The following is a 23,595-nucleotide window of genomic DNA, read 5'->3' as shown; positions in this document are numbered from 1 at the left end:
TCAGTCCCTATCAGTCTGGCTTTCGGCGAGGTCATAGCACTACCACGGCCCTCGTAAATATTACGGACGACATCAGGTCGGGCATGGAGATGGGGAAGTTAACGGTACTGGTACTGCTGGATTTTAGCAATGCCTTTAATACTGTTGACTTCGACATTCTGCTTGGCGTGCTCAGCTCTCTTAACATATCTCCATCGGTGGTTGACTGGCTTCGTAGTTACCTGTTTGGCCGCCGGCAGCGTGTGCACTTTGAGGACACCTACTCTTCATGGTGTCACACTGCTGTTGGCGTACCTCAGGGTGGCGTTTTATCTCCTTTACTTTTCGCGCTATTCATTAATTCTATCTCTCTAGGTCTTTCTTCTTCCTACCATCTTTATGCGGATGATCTCCAAATTTACACTCAGGCCACTCTCGAACAATTGCCGGAAGCCATTGCTTTGGTAAATCGGGATTTGTCTTGTTTGAGCGACTGGAGCATTAACTTTGGACTGCAAATCAACCCATCCAAAACGCAAATGACCGTCATTGGTAATGCGCGTACTGTTTCCAAAATTGATTGGACAAGTCTTCCTCAGGTTTCTTTCTTAAATACAACTATTCCTTTCTCTCGAGAAGTCAAGAACCTGGGGATTTTCTTGGACAGTTCTCTCTCTTGGACTAAGCAGTTGGAGATGGTCAGTCGCAAGTTGTTTGCTTCTGCTGGCTCTCTTAGACGGTTCCGTAATTTCTTGCCCACTGCTACCAAAATTACACTTGCTCAATCCCTTCTTCTTCCTATTCTCGACTATGCGGATGTCAGCTATCTCGATCTGTCCCAAGAACAACTGGATAAGCTTGAGCGACTTCAAAATCTTTCCATCAGATTCATATTTGGTCTTCGCAAATATGATCATGTAACTGAATTCCGTAATAAGCTCAAATGGCTTCCTATTCGACTTCGCCGGAACTCTCATATTCTTCATTTGCTGTACAACATTCTTTTCAACCCTTCAACCCCTTTTTACTTAAAAGAGCGTTTTCAGTTTCTCGGTGACTCACATTCGAGGTCCCTGAGGTCGTCGGAAAATCTTACACTATGCATTCCTATACATTCCTCTTCCTTCTTCGATAAGTCTTTTACTATACAAGCGGCTCGGTTATGGAATTGCTTGCCTATTGAGGTTAGGCGTGCCAAAACCTTATGCCAATTTAAAAACCTTGTAAAGGAGCACTTTCTCTCTTTGTAAGTCTCTGTTTCTCCTTTCATTGTCACACACACACACACACACACACACACACACACACACACACACACACACACACACACACACACACACACACACACACACATATATACACACACACACACATATATATATACACACACACACACACACACACACACACACACACACACACACACACACACACACAACCCAATATTTATATTTTATGTATGTATATATGTATATATTTAGTATTTTGCTAGTGTATTATATAACCTTCTTTTTATTTAATTTTTTTGTGCACACATCTACCCCTTATCTACTTTCTTTTAATTGTTCCATCCAAAGGTTGTCTGGAAGAAATCACCATTGTGTGATAAGACCGCCCATTGTACGCATATTACTTAAAATGTATGTAACCCAGGCTACTTAAATGTGTACAATAAAGCATATATAAATAAATAAATAAATAAATAAATAGTGCTTTTATACTTATCTATACTTATAATAAATCTGTAGAGAGGTCAATTCTGTACATTAAATATATTTCCAAAATAACTATCAGCGGGTGATTAGTGATCGATACTGACGCCAAAAATGCAATCAGATTTTTTTTTGTCTGTCTGTCTGTCTGTCTGTCTGTCTGTCTGTCTGTCTGTCTGTATGTTCTTTATAGAAATAAAAACCACTCGACAGATTTCAATGAAACTTGGTACAATTGTTCTTCATACTCCTGGGCAGGTTATAGTATACATTTCATCACGCTACGATCAATAAGAGCAGAGCAGTGAAGGGAAATGTTGGGAAAACAGGAGAATTTACTCCATTTTTTAAGCTTCCGTCGCGTGTGCAGCCTTAATGGTTAAAGCTACACAGAAAACATGTATCACGGAAATGTTCTCCTTAAAATTGTTTAAAAAATATTCTGCGCCAGCAAATGTCTATCTCTTATGGTTGACTCACAATAACACGTATAACTTCCGATAGCTTAGCAGTTCGGAGCTTTCTGATTATATTTGTCTACTTTTACGTTTATAACACTCTCATTCATTCATATTATAATAAATCTGTAGAAGGGTCAATTCTGTACATTGAAAATATTGAAAGAATAAATAGCAGGGGGTGTTACTGGATCGATACCAAACCCAAATATATTATGTGATTAATTTTTTTTGTGTCTGTCTGTATGTTCAGGCATCACGTGAAAACTAACGGTTCGATTTCGATGAAACTTGGTATAACTTATACCTTACTATCCTGGGCATAAAATAGGATACTTTTTATCCTGAAAAAATACATAGAAAAAAATCTTTATTTTTCTGTTTTATTTTACAGAACGCGAGCTCAACAGCAGTAGCTCAATAAAGGGAATCCTTAATTATTATGGGCCTCGCCGTATTTGGGTCCAATAGATATTTATAAGATGTCATTGTCAGAGTTACACAAAATGGAGAAATAAAACATCCACGCGAGGACCGACATCCGCGCGGACGGAGTCGCGGGCGGAAGCTAGTACTTAATATAATAACTGGTATTGGCCTATGCCTCAGCTCGTGTCGTAAGGTCGTAAAGGGCATTCAAGAAGTTTAAGACGTAAGTTCTGACCCTGCTAATTACAGTGCCGCCGCAGGCGCCCTCTGTTGTCTCATAAAAGGAAACTTGCAAACTAAGCCTATTATTACGTCTTATAGACGTCTGAACTAGTTGTGGGACGCGGCTTCACTTGAGTAATTAGGAATTTAATAGGATTAAGATATAAACGCTATGTATGTTAGAATGTGTAACAGTAATTCTAGATTCCTTGCTATGATAATTTTTATGAAAGTCGAAAAATGACAATAATTCTAATATTTTCTCAGATCCAAAGCATTTACAAATAAATGCAAATGATCACAGGGCCGTCAATATAACTTTAAGTAATTAGTATCTACCCTTAAGACTACGAAACTGTCAAAATATTGATATTGGTGTAAGTGAGTACGTATGAGTACACTTTCTTACATGACATTATATCTCCTTAGTAAAGAAACATAATTTAAATAACTCAATCGTTCACCACACGCGAACCATAGAAGGATGAAACGACAAGCAACCGAAGTTCACCCAACAATAGGCTTCCGAAATCAAAATTTAAAATACCGGATAAAATTCAGGATTTTCGGTGAAAATTCCCAACTTTACAAATTTTGATGTTAGAAAAAAAATCACAAATCACAATCTTCATCAGACTGGAAATTGGAAAGCCTCTTCAGCTCTCACTTGTGTTCGTTCAGACTCGGTTTTTGATTCTTTAGTTAACTTTCGTTATTTGTAACGTTTTAACGTTGTATTTACCTATTTACCTAAATTCCGGACTGTTAACACGTTAACTGCCACGTAAGTCACCTAAATCCCCTAGGGATGTGCCGTAACAGGCGTTGCACCTTGGGGCTCCGGAGCAGGTCTATTAAGAGGACCCGGTGCCCCTTACAGGTGTTGAGGGTGGCCATCGGGGTGGTTTTAGTGTGGTAAAAATCCCACACTCCCTAGTCTTTTATCCCCAAAAAGCTAGGCGCCTTTTGAAGGTTTCCCCCCGTCACAAAAAAAAGGTCACCTAAATCCTCCACTAACTTAGATCACCCTACGTTAGTGGAGGATTTGCCTTAAACAGTTTTCTGATGACAGTTAGGTAAAGGCTTAGAGATTAGGCCCACATTTCTGACCAAGACCTGACCGGACGTAATATGACAACCCTACCTAACAATAACCAGAGTTAAACATAACAATAAAATCAAATACGAAAATAAACATCAAGCCCAAAACTCGAGTTCTTAACCAGCTCTTAATAAAACATTAACTCTTGTAGAATACAAGACGACATTAAATATTTAAAGCAGTCCCACCATTGTGGATTCGTAAAGGCTATTGACACAATCCAGTTAGAACAATAACCTTATTCGCTAACTATTCTACTAGTCGCCTTTGTTACTGCTTCGCGAAATTACAATGATAAATACAGAATTCTCGATCTTTATATTAATTTAGTTAACGACTCAGATTGTAGGTTTGTTTGTGTTCAATCCTGGTTAAAGTTCAGAAACTAATTCGGACCTGTCTGATTCTGTGTTTAAGGGTGCTTTTTGAACAGAGACTTGCTATGTTGCTATGCTTTTTTTTTGAGGGGGGAAAATCATCCAATGACTTCTCCCGCCTTGGGCGAGGCGAGAGGGAGTGTCAGACTCTTACTGACTATAAACCTCCCCGTTCCTACTCCTGCTTGTTGAGCCAGAGCCCCGGTAAACCCGCTTGGTAGCTCCGGATGTTGCTATGCTGCGAGGGTGTAATAGAAACTATGACACTATGTAGTTACCACTAATACTAAGCTATGTAGCAGAGTAAGTAAGATGTGCTATGAAGATGCACCGCCGTAAAGTATCTATAGCACTACACATCGATAGCACGCATCCATACCACTGAGCCCATAGCACGCATCTTTCCATATTAAATAACATAATATGTATCTTAATATAGTCCGTTTCCACCAGTGCTAAGCAATAGCATAGCACATCTTTGGTGGAAAAGCACCCTTAACGTAAATAATGGCTAGTGTGTTACTTTAAAGAAAACATTTCGCAAAAATAGACAAAATCTAAAAGTTATTCTTAGACCGGCAAACGAGCAGACGAATCACCTGATGGTAAACAATCGGCGCTGCCCATGAACACCCGAAACACCAGAGTAGTTACAAGAGCGTTGTCAGCCTTGTGGATTGGGGACACATTTATTTCTGATGCTTATAGTTTTTTGAGCTTTTCACCTGCCCAAATTACTAGCCCGGGTCTTCGACTATCCAGAGCTGTGGATAACCAGGGGCCTTAGTCTGCTATTACAATTGTGTCAGAATAGTCGATCATTGAGCAGTGCAAGAGGGATGGAGCTATACAACCTACATAGCTCCGTCCCTCTCGCACTGCTCAGTGATCCACCATTCTGATACAATTGTAATAGCAGACTAAATTTTTCGAAAAGCCGAAAAAAGCCCAGTAATACTTTACCGGACCCGAGAATCGAACCCGAGATCCCTTGTCCGGCAGTCGTACATGCGACCACTCGATCAACGAGGCAGTCAGCAGTATTTTTTATGTTCCTCATAATTATTTTCAAATATTAATTATACACAAAATCTAAATTAGATAAATAAAAACATCTTACCTGCAGTAATCATTACGCATGAAACTTCAGTTTCAGCTCATACTAGATAACTAGATAATATAGCTAGCATAAGTACTAAAACGAAATACTCGGAACGAACTAAGCTAGAATTCACAGGCACAATAACTAGACCTGAGATTCAGGTTACACGGGATTATGACATGTATTTACATAACGTTAAGGTAAATATTGCACTGTGCTGATCTTTATGATCATGTTAATTTCATGTGTGATGGGGACCATAGGAAATATGGCTTTGTCCGTTGGTTTGTCCGTAATTCCCCTCAAATAGGTTTGTTTGTTAAACGTCAAGAGTCAGTTATCAGAGCATTATGCACTTGGATTTGTTTTACTTTGTTTGCCTGCCTTATTTTGGATTCGATTCACAGGTCGAGCGAAGTGTTAACGTGTTGCCTTAGGTTTGGGGTTAGCCACTTAACCTAATCCTTAAATAGGCAATTTTGAAACATCAAAATTGAATTGTCCGTCAGTCAATGAAGCTCGGTGCTTGTTCAAACACAGCGAGGCTCATGGGAGACACACGTCTCCCTAGGGATATGCCGTAACACTTAAATAAATATAATAACCCTATAGTATGTCACTATATGTCTACAATGGACGAGATACAAGCGTTTCAGCCACAGTTTTAACAAGTCTTTCTGAGAATATATGATTCGAGAACCTACCGGTGTATATGTATACCTTCACAGCAGAAAATCTCAAAGGTTTGTTTCACTGGTCAGTTTAGTTACTTTGACAATGGACACGCTGAAAAGGCTGGTTTTCCACGAACACTGAACCGATGTTAGCCTACAAATATCAGTTAAAACTGAGGTAGATATTTGATACACAAAAACTGCTGTTATTTCTACGAATTAAAGTTGTTATGTCGTATTTTTTGTGAGATGTTTTGTAAAATCTTTGTATCTATCACTACACACGTATAAAACAAAGTCGCTTCCTCTGTCCCTAACGCAATGGATGTTGATGCGTTTTTTTAACAGATAGAGTGATTCAAGAGAAAGTTTCATATGTATTATACATACATGCATAATATATCACCATTGCACCCATGCGAAGCTGGGGCGGGTCGCTAGTTAATTAGGTATAATTCTTTTGAGGAGGGGAGAATCATCTAATAATTTCTCCCGCCTTGGGTGGGGCGAGAGGTAGTGTCAGACTCTTACTGACTAAAAACCACCCCGTTCAGTACTACTTTGACCCAGACTCCGGAAATCCGCGGGGTCGTCCGCAGCTCTGGAAAATGTAGATGCCTTTGGAGAAGAACGAGTAAGTTTCCATTTTACTCTTTTTTACCCGACTGCCAAGGAAGGGTTATGTTTCTTCCTCATTTCTTCGAAACGGCTTGATGGATTTCGACAATCAGGGTATCGTTGGATTCGTCTTAATTACCCAAGTGTTCTTAGATATGTGACGTAAAACAAAAACCAACATGGCGGCCGCGAGGCGCCCTAGATAGGAGTAAAAAAAAAAAAATTTTTTATTTGCTACAATATGGGTATCAAATTAAAGAGCTCATCATGAGGATTCCAAAATGGTATATCACTGACATATAGAAAAAAAAATACTATGTGCAATTATGTTCTTTATTATCCAAACTAAATACTCGTATAGGTACTACGCGACGCGATTGACTAGAGGTGTCTGAACTTAAAAGTGAAAAGTGATAATAAAAGTACGTCTTAACTAAATTATTTACAATGAATTTATTTATAAATAAAGGTCTAGCGACCCGCCCTCGCTTTGCTGAACGTTAAATAAGGAATCTATCTACATAGTCGTTTACCTATAGCCCATGCGACGCATCAACTGTAAAGACCGTTTTTTGTCTAAAACTAGTAGAAATTTTGAAACAGTGTAAAGAGCAAATTTTATCTTCATTTAATGTAGAAAATTAATAGACTATTTAAAAGGATAAGGATTAATACTATTACGGACAAAAACCCCTCACAATAAAAGATCCAAAAAAAATATTAAATAGTCCACACGACGAAAATTCTTTTAAAGAATTAGACCGTTTACGAAATTTGTAAATAGTAAATTTTACTGCCCTTAATCCTTCTTCTTTTTCTAATTCCTTTACTCTCTTTGTGTTACGCAATCAATCTAAAATAACTGGATCGACGTGTGTTACTTTTTTATTATCTTGGTATTGGAAGTAGTTCTCTCGTGTCGCGGGTGAAATCTTGAGAAACATATAGCCGTATTATAACTAACTAAAAATTGTTAAATAAAAATAAATAAATTTAAAAAATTAAAAAACCCGACTGCATAAAAAACACTTTAAATAAAAACTGAAAAGTAAAAAACAAGCTTAGTCTAAAAGTGTAGATAGCAATGCTATTACTACAAAATTAAATAATTTCATAATCAATACACAAAAAATAATAATCTTATGCGAAACATAATTGAGTGCAACAGTCGGGACCCATATTGAATGATTTTAGTCTAGTTTATTTAATGGGTCCCGACTGTTACACTCAATTATGTTTCGCATATGATTATTATTTTTTGGTCTGATTATCAGTTGGCTACGCAACGTCGCCGCGTCTGCACCCGCTGCTCGTAATGAAGAGTCCCTCTGTGACTCGAAACTAAGCGCGTTTCTTCATTAATGTACGTGTGTAAACCGTGATTTTTATAATTAGAACTTACGACGGGATATTTACCATGTTTATTGAATTTGGTGAGTTTCCGATATTTCGGCACTGTTGCAGTTAATCCGTGATCATGGCGCTTGCAACAGTGCCGAAATATCGGAAACTCACCAAATTCAATAAACATGGTAAATATCCCGTCGTAAGTTCTAATTATAGTGTTAGTGACCATGTCAGTTTAAAAACTTATATCGTGATTTTTAGTTAATTTCGTATGTCTCACGATACTTATTACAAAAAACATGCAATTCTATTTCTCTTTATTTTATGGTTATTGTCATCATTTATTTTATTTTTAATTATGTCTTTTAAAAGAAAGGTAACATAAGAATAAGAAAAGGAATTTGTGTAGAAACTTAGTGGAAAGTAAATAATCTCAATATGTTTCCTGTCGGGTGTTTCGATCGATCTATACAAATACTACTATGCTAGTCTATCATGATCTAGCTTTGTATGATCTTCCGGAACGTTTGACGATCAGCTTATACTGGTTTTGCATAGCTTGATCCGTAGCTTGTCCACAAATCAGACAAGACAAGAAATATATGCGACGAATCGTACGAACGGTTGTGTATGCCACTAGCTGAAGTCTAATTGGTCCACGTCATTGGCCACTGTCAAAGGCTTAAAGTTCTGTGTTCGAATGAAAACCGTTAGAAGTCAAATTGGCAGCACTGTCGCTTTATATCTACATGGAGTAGTCATTACCAATTTTAGATTTGTACTGATTTTTGTTCCTATGTTTAATGAAAGCGAAAGAAATGTCGTGGTGACCCGGAGGTTTAAGACGTATGTTTCTCATGCATGGGGGTGGGGGTTCGAAACCCACCAACGGCAAGTACCAATGTGACTTCTTCCGAGTTATAATTATGTACTTTCTATGATTATTTAGACAGCATTGACAAACGGTGAAGGAAAACATCATGGGGAAACCTGGGGTTATAATTTCTAATTCATTTTAAGTTTGGAATCGCCAACCGGCATTGGACAGGCGTAGCCACTTATAGGCTGTTGATGGAATAGAGAAAAGTTGTACCTATTATTTCCACCATGACTTTAATTTGCACAAGAGAGTAGCAAACTTGTCGATAGCTTCGGACACCTTACAAATGTCCTGAGACACAGAATAACTCCATATCTCAGGGTGGACATAAATCCGTTGGACTTGCCCACAAATCGTGCCGTCCGACTGTTGGCCGGACGACATATCGGCCAGTAAATCGTATCCTTTACTTAACGAATATATGGGAGTCTTTGGACTGTCGATATTATGTCGGAAACTAATCATGCCTATACTAATTAATATATAAGATAACAATACATATTCTTTGATAAAACAAGTTGTACAATTTTTTTTTAGTACAATTAAATGACATACTTCGGAATATCGACGTGATACAACGCTTGCGTTGTGAGAGTGAGATTACCGGAAGCCCAATTTCCCACCTCCCAATCTTTCCAATTCGCGATTCCCCAACAACCCTTAAAAACCTAACCCCCAAAATGCAAGGCACTTGTAACGCCTCTGGTGTTCCAAGTGTCCATGGTTGGCGGTGATTGCTTACCTTCAGGGCGTCCGTCCGATCGTTTACGGGCTTATTCCAAAAAAAAACAAGATACCTATTAACCTTTTGAACGCCAATGGCATGAATAGATGTCATGCGCAAGCGTGCCCTGTGCGCCACCGACATCTATAGATGCCAAGAAACAGATCACAGAGAAAAACAAAATAAACACATTAAATCATTACTTTCACGTGTTTTATTGATGTATCTTAAGAACTGAATACCCAGGTATTACATAATTGTACACAGTGAACAAAATTGCAATATAGTTATTCTAATATTTGATTGATAAAAACAACTTAAATATCGGCTAAAAAAGCATGTTCTCTCGCGCCAATGGCATGTATATGTTACGGTAAATCTGATTAATTGAAAATTATTAATAATTTTTCAAAATTATTAATAATAACCACACGTTTTGGTAAATGTGAATAATCGATCGAAATTTATTACTTTTAGTGGTGATTATTAATAATTCACGACACATATTGGTGAAAGTAATAAAATAAATATAAACCCTATGTTTTTTGACCAGCAGGTATTTATTTATAATATTAAACACCGTCTTACGATTATATTAATTAGAGATCACACAAACAAGGTTACTTGTACTTGCTTTAAACCGAAAGGACAACAAATTCACATATTCTGAACTAGAATATTATATAGTGCCCTTCTAGGGCACATTTATCTGGACTCGCTGTCATTGCAGCGGTAAGTCCCCTGTTTGAGTAGTGGCTAGAGAGTCGCCACGGCGTCCTCACCGCCTGACGCAGTTGCTTACCGGAAATGGGAGTTTGGGTAGGTTCCTGTTACTGATTGGGCGGGAGGTACGCACAGGTGTCATCACTGCGACCGCCCGGAGGACACGGTGGAGCATACGCTGGCGGTGTGCCGTGCATGGGCTGAAAATCGCCGTGTCCTCAGGGATCTGGTCGATGACGGCGGCCTCTCGCGCCCGGCATTGGTTCAGGCCATGATATGAAGCGTTTCCTCCTTTTGCGAAGCAGTCATGCTAGCTAAGTAGGAGGTGCCGTCGCGACAGACACTCCGGGCGTCGGGGATCGCGGGAAGATCTCCGTCCATCGTAAGTGCGGGTCTGCGGACGGCGAGTAAGGGTAGCTCGCCGTCCGACCAGAACCAGACTCGTGCGTGCGGCGCGTCGAGTTCTGCGCGCGTAAAATTCTAGTAAAAACCTAATCTACCATCAAACTTATGCAAAAAAAGTCTATCCTGGTACATGAAATTGTAACAAAAATAAAATTAAACAATTATTGTATCATTAACAAAATCAACACGAATCCTAAAAGCAATCATCAATAATCATATTTAGTTTGCCTGTAAATCTTCTGTAGCACCTATAAAAGCATCAAAGTAAAATTTTAAAAGTATTATCATAGAATTCAACAAATATTTGTTGTGCAAGTACAATATATTGCCTTTTAAATTGAAATAAAAATAACATCTAGGGCTACTTATTACATTTATCACTACTAGGGTAAAATTATTAATAATAAGCGACAAATGTGATTAATTTATCACTTTTACCTCGAGTTTCGGTAATCTATACATATAATAAAATCGTAGAAAAGTGCTGTCTGTACATTGAAAATAAAAATAAAAAAAATAGCAGGGGTTATTGTTATGTCGATGTCGAACCCAAAAATGTAATTAACTTTTTTTTTGTCTGTTTGTCTGTTTGTCTGTTTGTCTGTTCGTCTGTGCGCGCTAATCTCAGAAACGGCTGATCCGAGTTGGATGCGGTTTTCACGAATATATTGTGGGATGCTTAAATTTACATTTAGTGTTTGTTTCATGTCAATCGGTTCATAAATAAAAAAGTTATGTCAAATTAAAGAATCACGTCGAACATTCTATGCTTATACCATTAATCTCCGCAACTATTTGACGGATTTGGTTGAAATTTGGTACAGATATAGTTTAGAACCTTAGAAAGGACATAGGATAGTTTTTATTTTAAAAAATAAAAATAAATGTTAAATTTCGTTACATTCATTTGGTTGGGTATCGGCCGAGCGCTTCGGTACTGTTGTGGAAATAGTGTACTATAAGTCGTATGATTATTTGTCTGCAGTGGTCCTGCTGTTTCGTGTATTCTAAATTGGTTTCGTTGTATTTGTCTATTAAAAAGTTTATTTGTTGAGTTTTCCTGGTTTTCTGGTTAAATTATTTAACGTAGGTTTAGTTTGATATCGATTATTAGTAGTTACTGTAGTTAGTTTGTTTAATAAAATTGTAAGTCTATAATTTATAAATTAATTAGATTTAAGTCGTCTCTTTTAAATTAATTAGTTTAAGCTTGGTTATTATAGCATTGAGGATAGGTTGTAATATAATTTCTTTTTTAATTGTTATAAATTCGTAATTCGTAGCTTTCTTTAATATATTTAGTTTTAAGTTAGTTTTCATCTTAAGTCCGGAAAGATTATAATATTTCTTTAGTTTAAGTCCGTTTTTAAACTATTTTTTCAATGCCCTAAGTGAGTATACATCTATTAAATTCAAACGCAGAGCTCATTATGTTGATTTTTGAGGAGTTCCCTAGAATATCCTCCACATCTCATTTTTGAAGAGATCCCGCGAAATCGGGAACTATGTGGTTAAAACCAAAAATTTGCCGGAAGTCACTATTCCACGCGAACGAAGTCGCGGGCTATAATAAATCTAGAAGGGTCAATTCTGCTCATTAAAAATATAGAAAAAATAAATAGCAGGGTGTTACTGGATCGATACCAAACCCAAATATGTGATTATAATTTTTTTGTCTGTCTGTCTATATATGTTCAGGCATCACGTGAAAACTAACGGTTTGATTTCGATGAAACTTGGTATAATTATGTCTTATTATCCTGGACATAAAATAGGTTACTTTTTATCCTGGAAAAATACGTAGAAAAAAATCTTTATTTTTCAGTTTTATTCTGCTCAACAGCAGTAGCTCAATAGAGGGATCTCCTTAATTATTATGGGCCTCGCCGTATTTGGGTCCAATAGATATTTATAAGATGTCATTGTCAGAGTTACTCAAAATGGAGAAATAAAACTTCCACGCGAAGACCGACATCCGGGCGGACGGAGTCGCGGGCAGAAGCTAGTTATTAATAATAGTAGATAATTATTAATAATTTTCAATTATTCACTCTTACCGTAACATATACATGCCTACTAGTGATGTAGTGTAATTCAAGTAATATTAAAACTTCAGCTAAATGACTCGCTTATTTTTTGTAATAACTATTAAAAATTATATATATAACCGTAGTCTCTGAGAAAAAAGGTAAATATACTATATTTTAAACTGAAAAATTATTGGGTATAATAGCATATCTTTATATATATAATTCTTCTGTACGTGTGTATGTCACTGAACTTGTCTTAAACGACTGGATTGATTTTGATGATTTTTTTGTGTGTGTTCAAGGGGATCTGAGAATGGTTTACATTCACAATTTTGTCCGCTGGACAATGTTTTTTTTAATTAATTTTTAATTTATTTGTAGTTGTTGATTTTGGAATGTTTTACATTGGATCCGACAAATGTTCAAATTAAAGACGTGTAGACAGGACAACGTCTGTCGGGTCCGCTAGTTTACTATATTTTCAATATTATCGACATTCCCTTTTCGCCAATCATGCGCATCCCTAGCATACTACCGATATGCAATCCCTTCTGCGCCATTGACATGTATAGATGTCGGACTCGTGACGTCGTAAGCGCATGCCGTGTTTTTAAATGCGGGGAAGTTGCAAAAAATATTTTATCGAGTACCTACATTATAATTGCAAAAATGGCGAGTAAGTTAATTCTAATTTAATGTCAGATGTTTTAATAGTAAGTACGAGTACAGTCTAGGGTAAATATATAGATACAAGTAGGTATGATGTAAGTTTATATGTACTCATATAAAGACGACTCATTTTAATATGACGAGTTTAAATAATTAGGTATATACTTAGTGCACAACTTTGGTAGGTATATAGATTTATAATGTCATTCTCTTAATAATTATGCTATGTTACCTACTGCTTAATTATTTAAGTTTCATTTAAATTTCGGTACCTGGTTAAATAGTTTATTTCGTGTTTTTGTCACATATTTGTGTCGTTGGCGCTCAGGGACAGTTTTCGCTTATCACGTATTTGTGACCCTGACGAAAATGAAAATAAAATTGATTATCGATGAAGTTTTGGAATCCCTATTTTTTTCGTAGGTATTTGCGGTGAATTTGTGGTCTGGCGTTGAGGGCAAGTTCATGCGTTTTTGCTCTGGCGTTCAAAAGGTTAACACATAATATGCTACTATTTAATCTGTTAAATATGCGGTCGAAGCCGCTGGCAGACGTTAGTTACTAATCGACAATACAATTACCTGAATTTACTAAAAACACGGTTTACTCACGTATGCGACTCCGCGTCTGCGCATGCTGCTCATGATGAAGAGTCCCTCTGTGATTCGAAACTAGTAGAGCTTTTCTCCATTAATATACTTACGTGATTAAACCGTGATTTTTTTAGTTAATTTACTATAATACAATTAGAAAATTATACAATTATAACTTTTGGTTTCTCCTGCGTGGTTTCTACCACTACTCGACTGTGGCCTTCCTTGATAAATAAACCAGTAGTTCCGAAGATTTGCGCGTTCAAACAAACAGACTCTTTCGCGTTCATACAACCAATATTTTCTCTTTCGAACGATCCAAAAAGAAATTAAAGTACACATTGCACCTGTGCAGATATCAGATAGGTATTAGGTATCATAGTTTTCTATCTTTATTCCGAGGAGTGCGAAGTAATGTCTGAGAGGGGGAGGAAAAGAGGAAGAATCCTCGTAACTGTTCAATTAACAAAGAAATTGATGGCGGAATGTTTGTACCGTATTTTATTTTAAGTGTCTAAGTTTACGTGTAATTTGAGGCAGTTAGTTTGCTCTTGTATTTTGGGTTTTTATTTCTGTTTTTAGTTTGTGAGTGTAAAGGTATGCTTACGGTACCTGATTTTGTTTGGGTTGTAACTTTACATTGATTCATTGTTGTAGTTACCTACTAGTGGCAAGGAAGGCCTGGGAGACTTATGCTGATGATGATGAATAACAGAATAACATTCTTTCATGCGTGGCTCGTTTTAGTAATCACTAATTCTAACATCAGGAGCTGAACAAACAGTCGAGTCGTGTCCAACATAAAAATGGTATAGTCTCCCTGATTAAAACTTCTCAATCCTGTTTACTAAACCCATAAACCGCTTCACGGATCGGAAAACTTTCTCCGAACAGTTAAATTTAATATCGCGAGATAAACCGCTGATTAAAAATTTTAACGCCTGGAAGAAAACTCATAGCATTTAATTACAAACAAACAACTAAAGTCGTTTTAGTTTTATTGGAACAGGTGCAAAACACAAATTAAAATAAATTACGTTACATAAACATCAAAATAATAAAATTTATACTTATTTTATCCAAAGATACTATTTTCTATTGATTTTTATATTAATTCTAGATTAATTTTATAAATAAACGTACCTAAAGAGCGCAACACTCAAACACTGTTTTAGTGTTGCCATTTTATTATTTCCAAAATGTTACTGTTAGTATAATAATAATAATTTTATACGAGGGTGATTCTGCAATATGTTTTCTCTAAAACACTCGTACGGGTATAGTGCAGACCACAATAAAGTCTGCACTGTGACCAAACCGAGTAACAACAAAGTAAAGCAAACGTTTGCGGGCCACTCTGAACGCATCTAAAAGAAATATGTCGTATTTCTAGCAGTTTGGCACCGTTCCAACAACACGCTTCTTAAGTTTATTTTGAGTTTCGCGTTCAGATGACGGCGTTAACCTAATCGATTCGAGAAATTGAATTTGCACCAATTTATCTGGATTCTAACAAAAATATCAATTGTGATTGAAATTCAGTGGATAAGTTATTAAAGTTTCAAGTGAATAGTGTGCACTAATGTGCCTTTTTTCGTCAAATACGAACTTGTTTGATCACATGCAATGTACGTAGTCTGCCTGAGTACCAATTTTCAAGTATTTTCTTTGATACTAACATGTCTAAATTATTGATAGTTTGGTAATGACTAAACTTATATTAATTTTGTAATAGTTTGACTTTGAAAACTATTCGAAAGACTCAGATGTTATTGAGAGTTAATAAGTAATATAAGACTTTGTAAACAATACACAAGATTGTTTTCAATTTGATAGAGTGTGTAATGTTTTAAGTTTAGTTATAACTTTGACACAAATTAATGAGTTCATTATATTTTTTTGCTGAAGTTGCTTTTTTCTTTTACAGTGTTATAATTTGTCAAATTTTTAATACTGCATTTAGCATTTATTATATTATGCATAAGTTTTAATTTAAGTTTTATACTTGTAATTAACATGTGCATAGGTATTTTTTGACATAAGTAACATCGCCTGATTAATTTTGAAATTTTCGGATTTTTTTTTACATTCTTATTTTTATTTCTTCTTTTCAAGGTACTACATACTATATTATATAGTTTTACTAGTATCATGTGGTTATGTAACTGGGCAACCGGGAAGATGTGATCAGACCCCTCTTCAAGCGAAGGTGCTGGAGCCTTCCAAAGACACAGGCATATTTCGACTGGATATACAGAATACTCCAGGCAGAGCTGAAAAAACTTACTACTCTCCAGACCAAACGTATGTTCGTAAGTATCTTTATTTATTTTGATAATTATTTATAAAATATTGGGTTTTAAAAGTTGTACTGTTTAATGAACGTGTTGTAGCGATTTATTTTTCTAAATGTTTGTTCAATTCTTGTATATATTTATAGTTTAAAACGTAACACTTGTTACTTTCCTAACAAAATTATTGAAATACGCGGTTTACGTTAAATCACCCACAATAAAATACAATGCAATTAAATGCAGATACAAAACAAATTGCTAGCACAATTTTACTAGGCGCAAACTAATTAAAGATAGATAAATTAAAATTAATTACATAATTTAATCTATATTACCTACTAATGTATAGCTAATATATAATATACAGCTGTTATATACATAGTTATAGTATGTATATAGAATTTGTTTGTGTGTTTGTGTTTCTGTGAAAAGCTATTCTTAATTTTTCAGTGACAATACGTACGACGGTCCCTGAGAAAACGTTCAAATGGTTCATGATAACGGCTGAAGATCCTGAGGTGGACAATAATGTCTTCGAGTTCAGTCACAAGAACATTGACGTTGGCACGTTGAAAACCCTGGACATTAACAAGTCTCGTTACAGTGAAAGATGCTCGAGTTCCGTCGAAAACGCTGATAATTCTTACAAGAGTGACGTAGAGGTATTTACCTATACAAAAATTGAGTCCATCAGTACAGTCACAAAGAAAGTCGGATATAATCGGAGGGCTAAACAACCTCCGTAAAAAGCCGGTAACGCATGCAACTTCTTTGGTTTTGCAGACGTCCACGGGCGTATAAAGTGATCAGTCACTTACCATCAGGACCCTTAGTACGAATTTGCTTTAAGTTGAACGAAAAGCGCAGTCGGCGCTCTGATTGGCCGGAGCGAATAAACCGACCAATCATAGCGCCGAACGCGGTCCCGTTTCGATCTCGTTAAATGGTAAACTCCTTAACAATTTGTATATTTCTTCACCAGATTCACTGGGTGTCTCCAAAGCAAAGTTCTAAGAATCAGACAGTACGCATCCGAGCAATGGTTGCTGAGAACGATGAAGTGTGGTACACAGGAGACAACCTTACTGTTGTGCTGTATAAAAACACAGACAAAGCCCTCGACAGTCCTCCCTTTCCACCATCGAAACATTGCAACCTGTGCAGCGAAGCCAGATACGAGGTTAGTATAAAAAAAGAAAGAAAGGAGAGAAAAGAATCATTGAGTTTGGAAGAAAATTGCCTAGGTACCTATTGTGTTCAGCGTAATTCAATCACTAGATTTGTTATACTTAGGATTTTGTTACAGAGATTTAAAAATCTCATGCCGAATTTAAAAATCCCATTATTTTTAATTGTCTTTAGTCCCTACAAAATACTTTAGAAACTTGGTAATGATACTAATATTTTAACAAATTATTTAGCACTAACGAACATAAATAAAACATAGCCAAATTGGACAGCACATTTTGTTTGTACAGTGGTGCCTGTCAAAATAGACAGAGCAAAACAGAGTAATTGTGCAATGTAGATTCACAATAGTTGCAGGTACCAAACGAGCCACTTTGTACTACGAATTGGAAGCCATTTATACATCTCAACCTTCCGTTTATCTAGATGTGAACCTAGGCAACCTACATAGGATCCTTTGAGCGTATTTTTCAAGTAACATTCAGTTTGATTCCATTTAAAATGAAACTGTTGTTGTGTTCAACTGTTTTGTTAAGTTCAAAGTTAAAAGAACAAAATAAGTGAAACTTTGATCATTAATTAACTCAATTAAATCTATATGCATAGGTACTGAAGCTTTCAATCATTTCATATTGGCAATTTAAAAACTGTAAAAAATAGAAGGTGAGACAGAAAGTCTCATTCAATGGTCTTGTTGATTTAGTTTCGATCCAAGATTTCTAGATACATATTTTTAAATTCCTAAATTGAATTATATTTACAAAATGATAACATTAATATTAACTATAATTACACTTTGATCTATTACTAGATCAGATATCAAATATAAATTTTAAGCAGCTTATGTACTGATGAAATAGTCTGAACAAGTTAAAATGGGTGGTCCATTCTATTACTTATCTAATTAATTTCGCAGGTGATTTTCTACGGGAAATGGTCACGCGTGGCTCATCCCCGTCACTACCCCAGCAAGCCAGACGACAATGGCTACAGCCATATGGTCGGCTGTTCACACGTGTACAACTACTCTCTGTGGCAGCAAGGGATCAATGCCAGCGATGGATTGAAGATACTAGCAGAAACTGCAGACAGTTCTGTACTTGAAAGAGAAATTATATCACAGGTAAGTGATCACTGGTCATTATTGTCGAAACGAGAGCGCATTCAGGCCATTCGGCGCGTTACGTTTAAAGTAATCGCTCTGATTGGTTGGTTTATTCGAACCGGCCAATAGGGCCAATAAGAAAATTAGGGTTTTTTTTTGAGGGGGGAAAATCATCCAATGACTTCTCCCGCCTTGGGCGAGGCGAGAGGGAGTGTCAGACTCATACTGACTAAAAACCACCCCGTTCCTTCTCCTGCTTTTCGAGCCGGAGCCCCGGTAAACCCGCGAGGTAGTCCGCAGCTCAGGCATCAGCCCTGCTGGGCCCCATATGTGATGGTCTGATGACTCTTTGAGCACGGGTCTGGTTCTGTTCGGGCGGTGAGCTACCCTTGTTCGCCGTCCGCAGTAGTAAGGGTACTACTGGTATCCATAACTAGACATAAGTCACAATGTGTCCTCCGCATAGGTAAGAAAAGTCTACGTTACGAGTGGCAGCAAAGTTTAATGGCAATTTTATTTTAATCAATAAGTGATTTATTTTATACTACCTATGCTTGGTAGGTACATGATTCTATAAAAATTGTACTGAAAATTGATACTCATTTTTAGATTGAGCTTGTAGAAGCAATCCTATAATTTATTATCTTACTGAACATTTTTAGGTAAATTTTAAATTTTAATGGATCCATCAATTTAAAAAACATTTAGATTAGAATGTAATTTGTTAATGTTTTAGTGTAAGAAAGTGATTGAACATCTGTTTCTTTGACCTAGTCTGGTAGTCACAGACGTGATTGCTGAGATAAAGGTCAGATGAGTAACCACTAGATCACGTTATTGGTTGACCTTTTCTAGTTCGAAAAATATCCTTTCACATCCGAATGAAAAGAATAAAGGAGCTATGTAGCTAGTATGAAATAAAAACTAGTCTATTTAAATACTAAGGTTTTACAAAACATTATATCAGGAATCGAATTCACTTCGAACTCAACAAGGCCTATATTTTTAAGGGGGAAAAATTATCCAATGTCTTCTCACGCCTTGGACGAGGCGCGAGGAGACATCAGTCAGACTCTTACTGGGTAAAAACCACCCCTGTTCTGCTCTTTGAGCCGGTGTCCCGGTAAACCCGTCGATTTAAAATCTACCATCAAAACATACTCACTTTAAAATTTCATTCTTCGTTTCAGATGGGTGAAAGATCAGGCACCAGAACGCTCATTAGGGGAAAGAGACGCCATCATCCTTATATGTCAGAACCTTCTCACGCTCTCTTCAGGGTCGATAGGTTCCACCATCTATTCTCCATAGCTGTGGGCATGAGACCCTCACCTGACTGGTTTCTAGGCACCTCCAAATTTGAGCTGTGCACTGATGAGGGTTGGCTGGAAGAAGAAGAGATTCCATTGTATCCATGGGATGCTGGTACCATGGACGGGATTTCTTATGAGGTAGATCATATAACGTATTTTCCTATGATGATGCCTGCAATACCAGGGGTATCATAAATACGTTGTGAACCATTTGCAAACCTGTTAATCGCACCATTATTTTCATGAAAACCATTCAAATGACCCATTTTCCTCTTATTTTTTTTTTATGAAACAAGCCGGTAATCGAGCAGACGTATTACCTGATGGTAAGCAATCGCCGCCGCCCATGGACACTTGAAACACCAGAGGCGTTACAAGTGCGTTGCCGGCTTTTTGGGAGCTAGGAATTTAAGGGTTGTTGTTCGGGAATCGGGGATGGAGAAGATTGGGAAGGGGGGATTTGGGCCTCCGGTAACCTCATTCACACAACGAAACACAACGCAAGCGTTGTTTCACGTCGGTTTTCTGTGAGGCCGTGGTATCACTCCGGTCGAGCCGGCCCATTCGTGCCGAAGCATGGCTCTCCCACACTTACTCTTATTTTTCTTCCAGTCGCAACCAACAGTGTCTACACCAAGAGACAACGTGGAGAGAGTAGAAGTGGGCTCCTTTAACGTGGACTCTCCCTTCTACCAGATCAACTTGAACGATCTACCACCATTCGCTAAGCTGAAGGTCAGGAGACTGGACGTGTTCCCACTGATTGGAGCTGAATGTAGCGAGGAAGCTGCAGGTTTGTTAGAAATAATATTACTTAGAAGAAAATTTGACAGACTTACTAGACTTAAGGTCCTATGTCACCTTGATGGGGCAGAGGGCGTCCATAAAGGTCCTCCATCTCGATCGGTCGCTTCTGTTTGTGTGTTTATTCGTATTGAATTGCCTCCGAAACTGCTGGGACAGCTTTGAAACATATTGCCATAGAATGCTTACGTTTCAAGAAGTAATGAAGGCTTCTTTTTGTCTTTATGGAATACAAGGACATAAAAACTTAATCCGGATGAATCTTTTACAGTTCGCGTCAATATAACCACATTATCTCCCATATTATTACACTGTGTACACGATACCTATCGTGGCAGAATTCATATCAATGAATCATCTATACAAATATGGTGTAGTCAAATTAATCAGCCATTTTCCTATTCCAGAAAGGGAAGAAGAACAGCAGGTTGAGGAGAAAGAGCAAGAAGTGGAAGAAGAGTAAGTCTTTATAACAAACTAGCTATTACGACGCGGTTTCACTCGCTCTAGCACTGCTAAACTATCCTCCTCTACATATAAGGCCACAGCGTTTAACAGTACAAATATCACATCACATCCATGATGATGATCATTAATCAAGAGGTTAAGAAAACCTCCTTTGGACGCCTTTCTCCAGTAATGACATGTCATCACCAACTGCTAAAACCACGTAATCTTTCAGGGAACAGGAAGAACCAGTGGTGGGTGAGGTGAAGCAGAACTTTGCTGATGAAGATAGGTGTTCCAGAAGCGAATGGGGTGCCTGGTCTCCCTGCAATCCCAACAATGGTAATTGTGGAGCTGGCTTCAGGTCCAGAACTCGACGTCCATTGGAAAAGAACATTTATAATGAGAAATATGATGTAAGTTGTAGAACATAATATCACGCTTTTTTATTGGGCACACAGAGATATTACCTTATATTAGGTATAATATATCTATGGCGCTTTTCCATTAGCGATGTGCCATATGTAGCTATGCTGCGAAGATGTAATTGCTAAGCTGTGAAACTATGTGACTGTTTCCACTGATACTAAGCTGTGCTACGAAGACGCGCCGGCGCGAAGTAGCTATGCGAGGAAGATAGGGTAAACTTGCGTAATTCGTACCTGCGCCTAAATCGTACCTCGTCTATATCTCGGATTGGGTAATAGTTACCAGCACCTCTGGTGGCATAAAATGTCAATAATACTCGGCCATATTGCCATGTGACAAATAAACACCTATTATGTTGCTCCCGACAAAAATATTTAACAGGTAAGTTTTTTCTTACTTTTTGAGTAATTTTTTCGCATACTTCACAAGAACTGTCTTCCAAGTATACCGTTCATAAGTTGTTTAACTGTTTATTATATATTTATGCGTATATTAGTGAATATATTTCACATAGTAAAGCCGGCTTGTTCGTTGACAGTTTTTTTTGCGGCAATTTGAAATTAATTTGATACTTGTGCCTATTTCGTACTCGCAGCAACTTCTTAAAACGTACCGGTACGATTTAGGAAAACAATTTTTAATTTCACAGTGAATATTAACTACTTGATTATTTTTTAGCTTTTTTTTATTTAAGTAATTGTTTCTAATTATTTTTGTTACTATTTTAGGGCAACAAGAACATCATCAACATTTTAGCTCGACATAAAAATAGAAGAAATCAAGAAGAAGACCATATCAAAGAAGCCTAAAGAAAACGAAAACACCTCAAAAAGGAAACAAGAACAAGATGAAAATGACAGTTGGTATTGCAAAATATGTCAAGAAGACGTAAAAGAAAACATGATTAAATGCAGTAATTGTGAAGTATGGGTACATGAGCTATGTGCAGGAACAACTAAAAAAACAAAATGTTATTATTGCGATGACTGTCAGGATTTGGCAAAGACCATCCGCTGTATTAATAAGAATTAATCTAGGTACATTAAGATTAAGAAAAAGAGGAGAAGATTATTAAGATTGTGATTTTTAAGACTGTAAACCAATGATAGGATCTCAAAGTACGATTTAAGAATATACTAGTACGATTTAAGATAAATGGTCTTAAATCGTACTTTTTTTAAGTTTTTGAAAATTGTTTATTTCTCAGAAGTTTACAAGATTTATGTTATTTTTTGTTGAAATACTAATAGAACATTAGTGAAATTATAATTACATAATATAAATAACTGTGTATTATTGTTCATTTCCAAAATTTTTGAGGTTCTCCTTAAGTGGTACGAATTGGGCAAGTTTACCCTACGCATCTCGAGTATGTGATGTATGCGATAGTAGGAAAGCTATCCATAAGTGTCCATAATCGATCAATCAAATTTTCTTACTCTGTTCTAAGTTAGTTTTTAGTTACTACCTACCCGAAAATAATCAATATAATAAAAAGTTCAGAGCACCGATCACAAGGTCTCAGGTTTGATCCCCGGGTCTGGCAGGTACCTTGTCCAGTTACTGGTTAGAAATAAGTGAACGTTTAAGAAATATAGCATGATACATTAATTAGCTAAACACGTAAAGTTGCTAAAGGCGTAGCTAAATATATTTTTGTTACACTTTAAGCCAAGTCGAAGATCTGATCTAACTTGTAATTAGCTATAATTTTCGTAATAACCCGCAGTTATTCAATTCAATTGCAAATAATTAGAACATTCTTCCATTGTTCCAGTATCAAGATAGTGTTCAAGTGCAGCCGCTGAGCAGAAACTGTGAAGATCAAGATACTAAGTCTGTTGAATACCAGGATTGTTTTATCGACTGTTATTAGAACGGACGCATAATAAAATTGCTAGCTACATCGATAGACGGGTATTTTATTTCTGTACCTGGAGCGACTAGGTGTGTACTGGTACTGGAAACTGG

The 23,595-nt window shown here is 36.9% G+C and overlaps 1 protein-coding gene across 1 annotated transcript; it reads left to right on the top strand.

Annotated features, from left to right (window-relative positions):
• Positions 1-15,341: 15,341 nt before the first annotated feature.
• On the top strand, positions 15,342-23,536 carry LOC118278162 (spondin-2). The gene is made up of 10 exons (XM_050700367.1): positions 15,342-15,672; positions 16,160-16,356; positions 16,789-17,000; positions 17,321-17,518; positions 18,443-18,649; positions 19,822-20,082; positions 20,557-20,737; positions 21,156-21,207; positions 21,431-21,611; positions 23,402-23,536. Coding segments are annotated over exons 1-10 (1,590 nt in total). The 5' UTR covers positions 15,342-15,670; the 3' UTR covers positions 23,501-23,536.
• The last annotated feature ends 59 nt before the right edge of the window (positions 23,537-23,595 follow it).

The sequence above is a fragment of the Spodoptera frugiperda genome, chromosome 18, assembly GCF_023101765.2.
Source record: "Spodoptera frugiperda isolate SF20-4 chromosome 18, AGI-APGP_CSIRO_Sfru_2.0, whole genome shotgun sequence".
Taxonomy (NCBI): Eukaryota; Metazoa; Arthropoda; class Insecta; order Lepidoptera; family Noctuidae; genus Spodoptera; species Spodoptera frugiperda.
The sequence above is the reverse complement of the archived record's forward strand: the minus strand, read 5'-3'. Positions and strand labels throughout refer to the sequence as shown.

Bases quoted from the DNA above. Each gene is read 5' to 3' on its own strand.
- LOC118278162 (XM_050700367.1), top strand. The intron at 18,650-19,821 runs GTAAGTGATCAC...TCTTCGTTTCAG, and splicing joins AAAGAGAAATTATATCACAG to ATGGGTGAAAGATCAGGCAC. The intron at 20,738-21,155 runs GTTTGTTAGAAA...TTCCTATTCCAG, and splicing joins ATGTAGCGAGGAAGCTGCAG to AAAGGGAAGAAGAACAGCAG.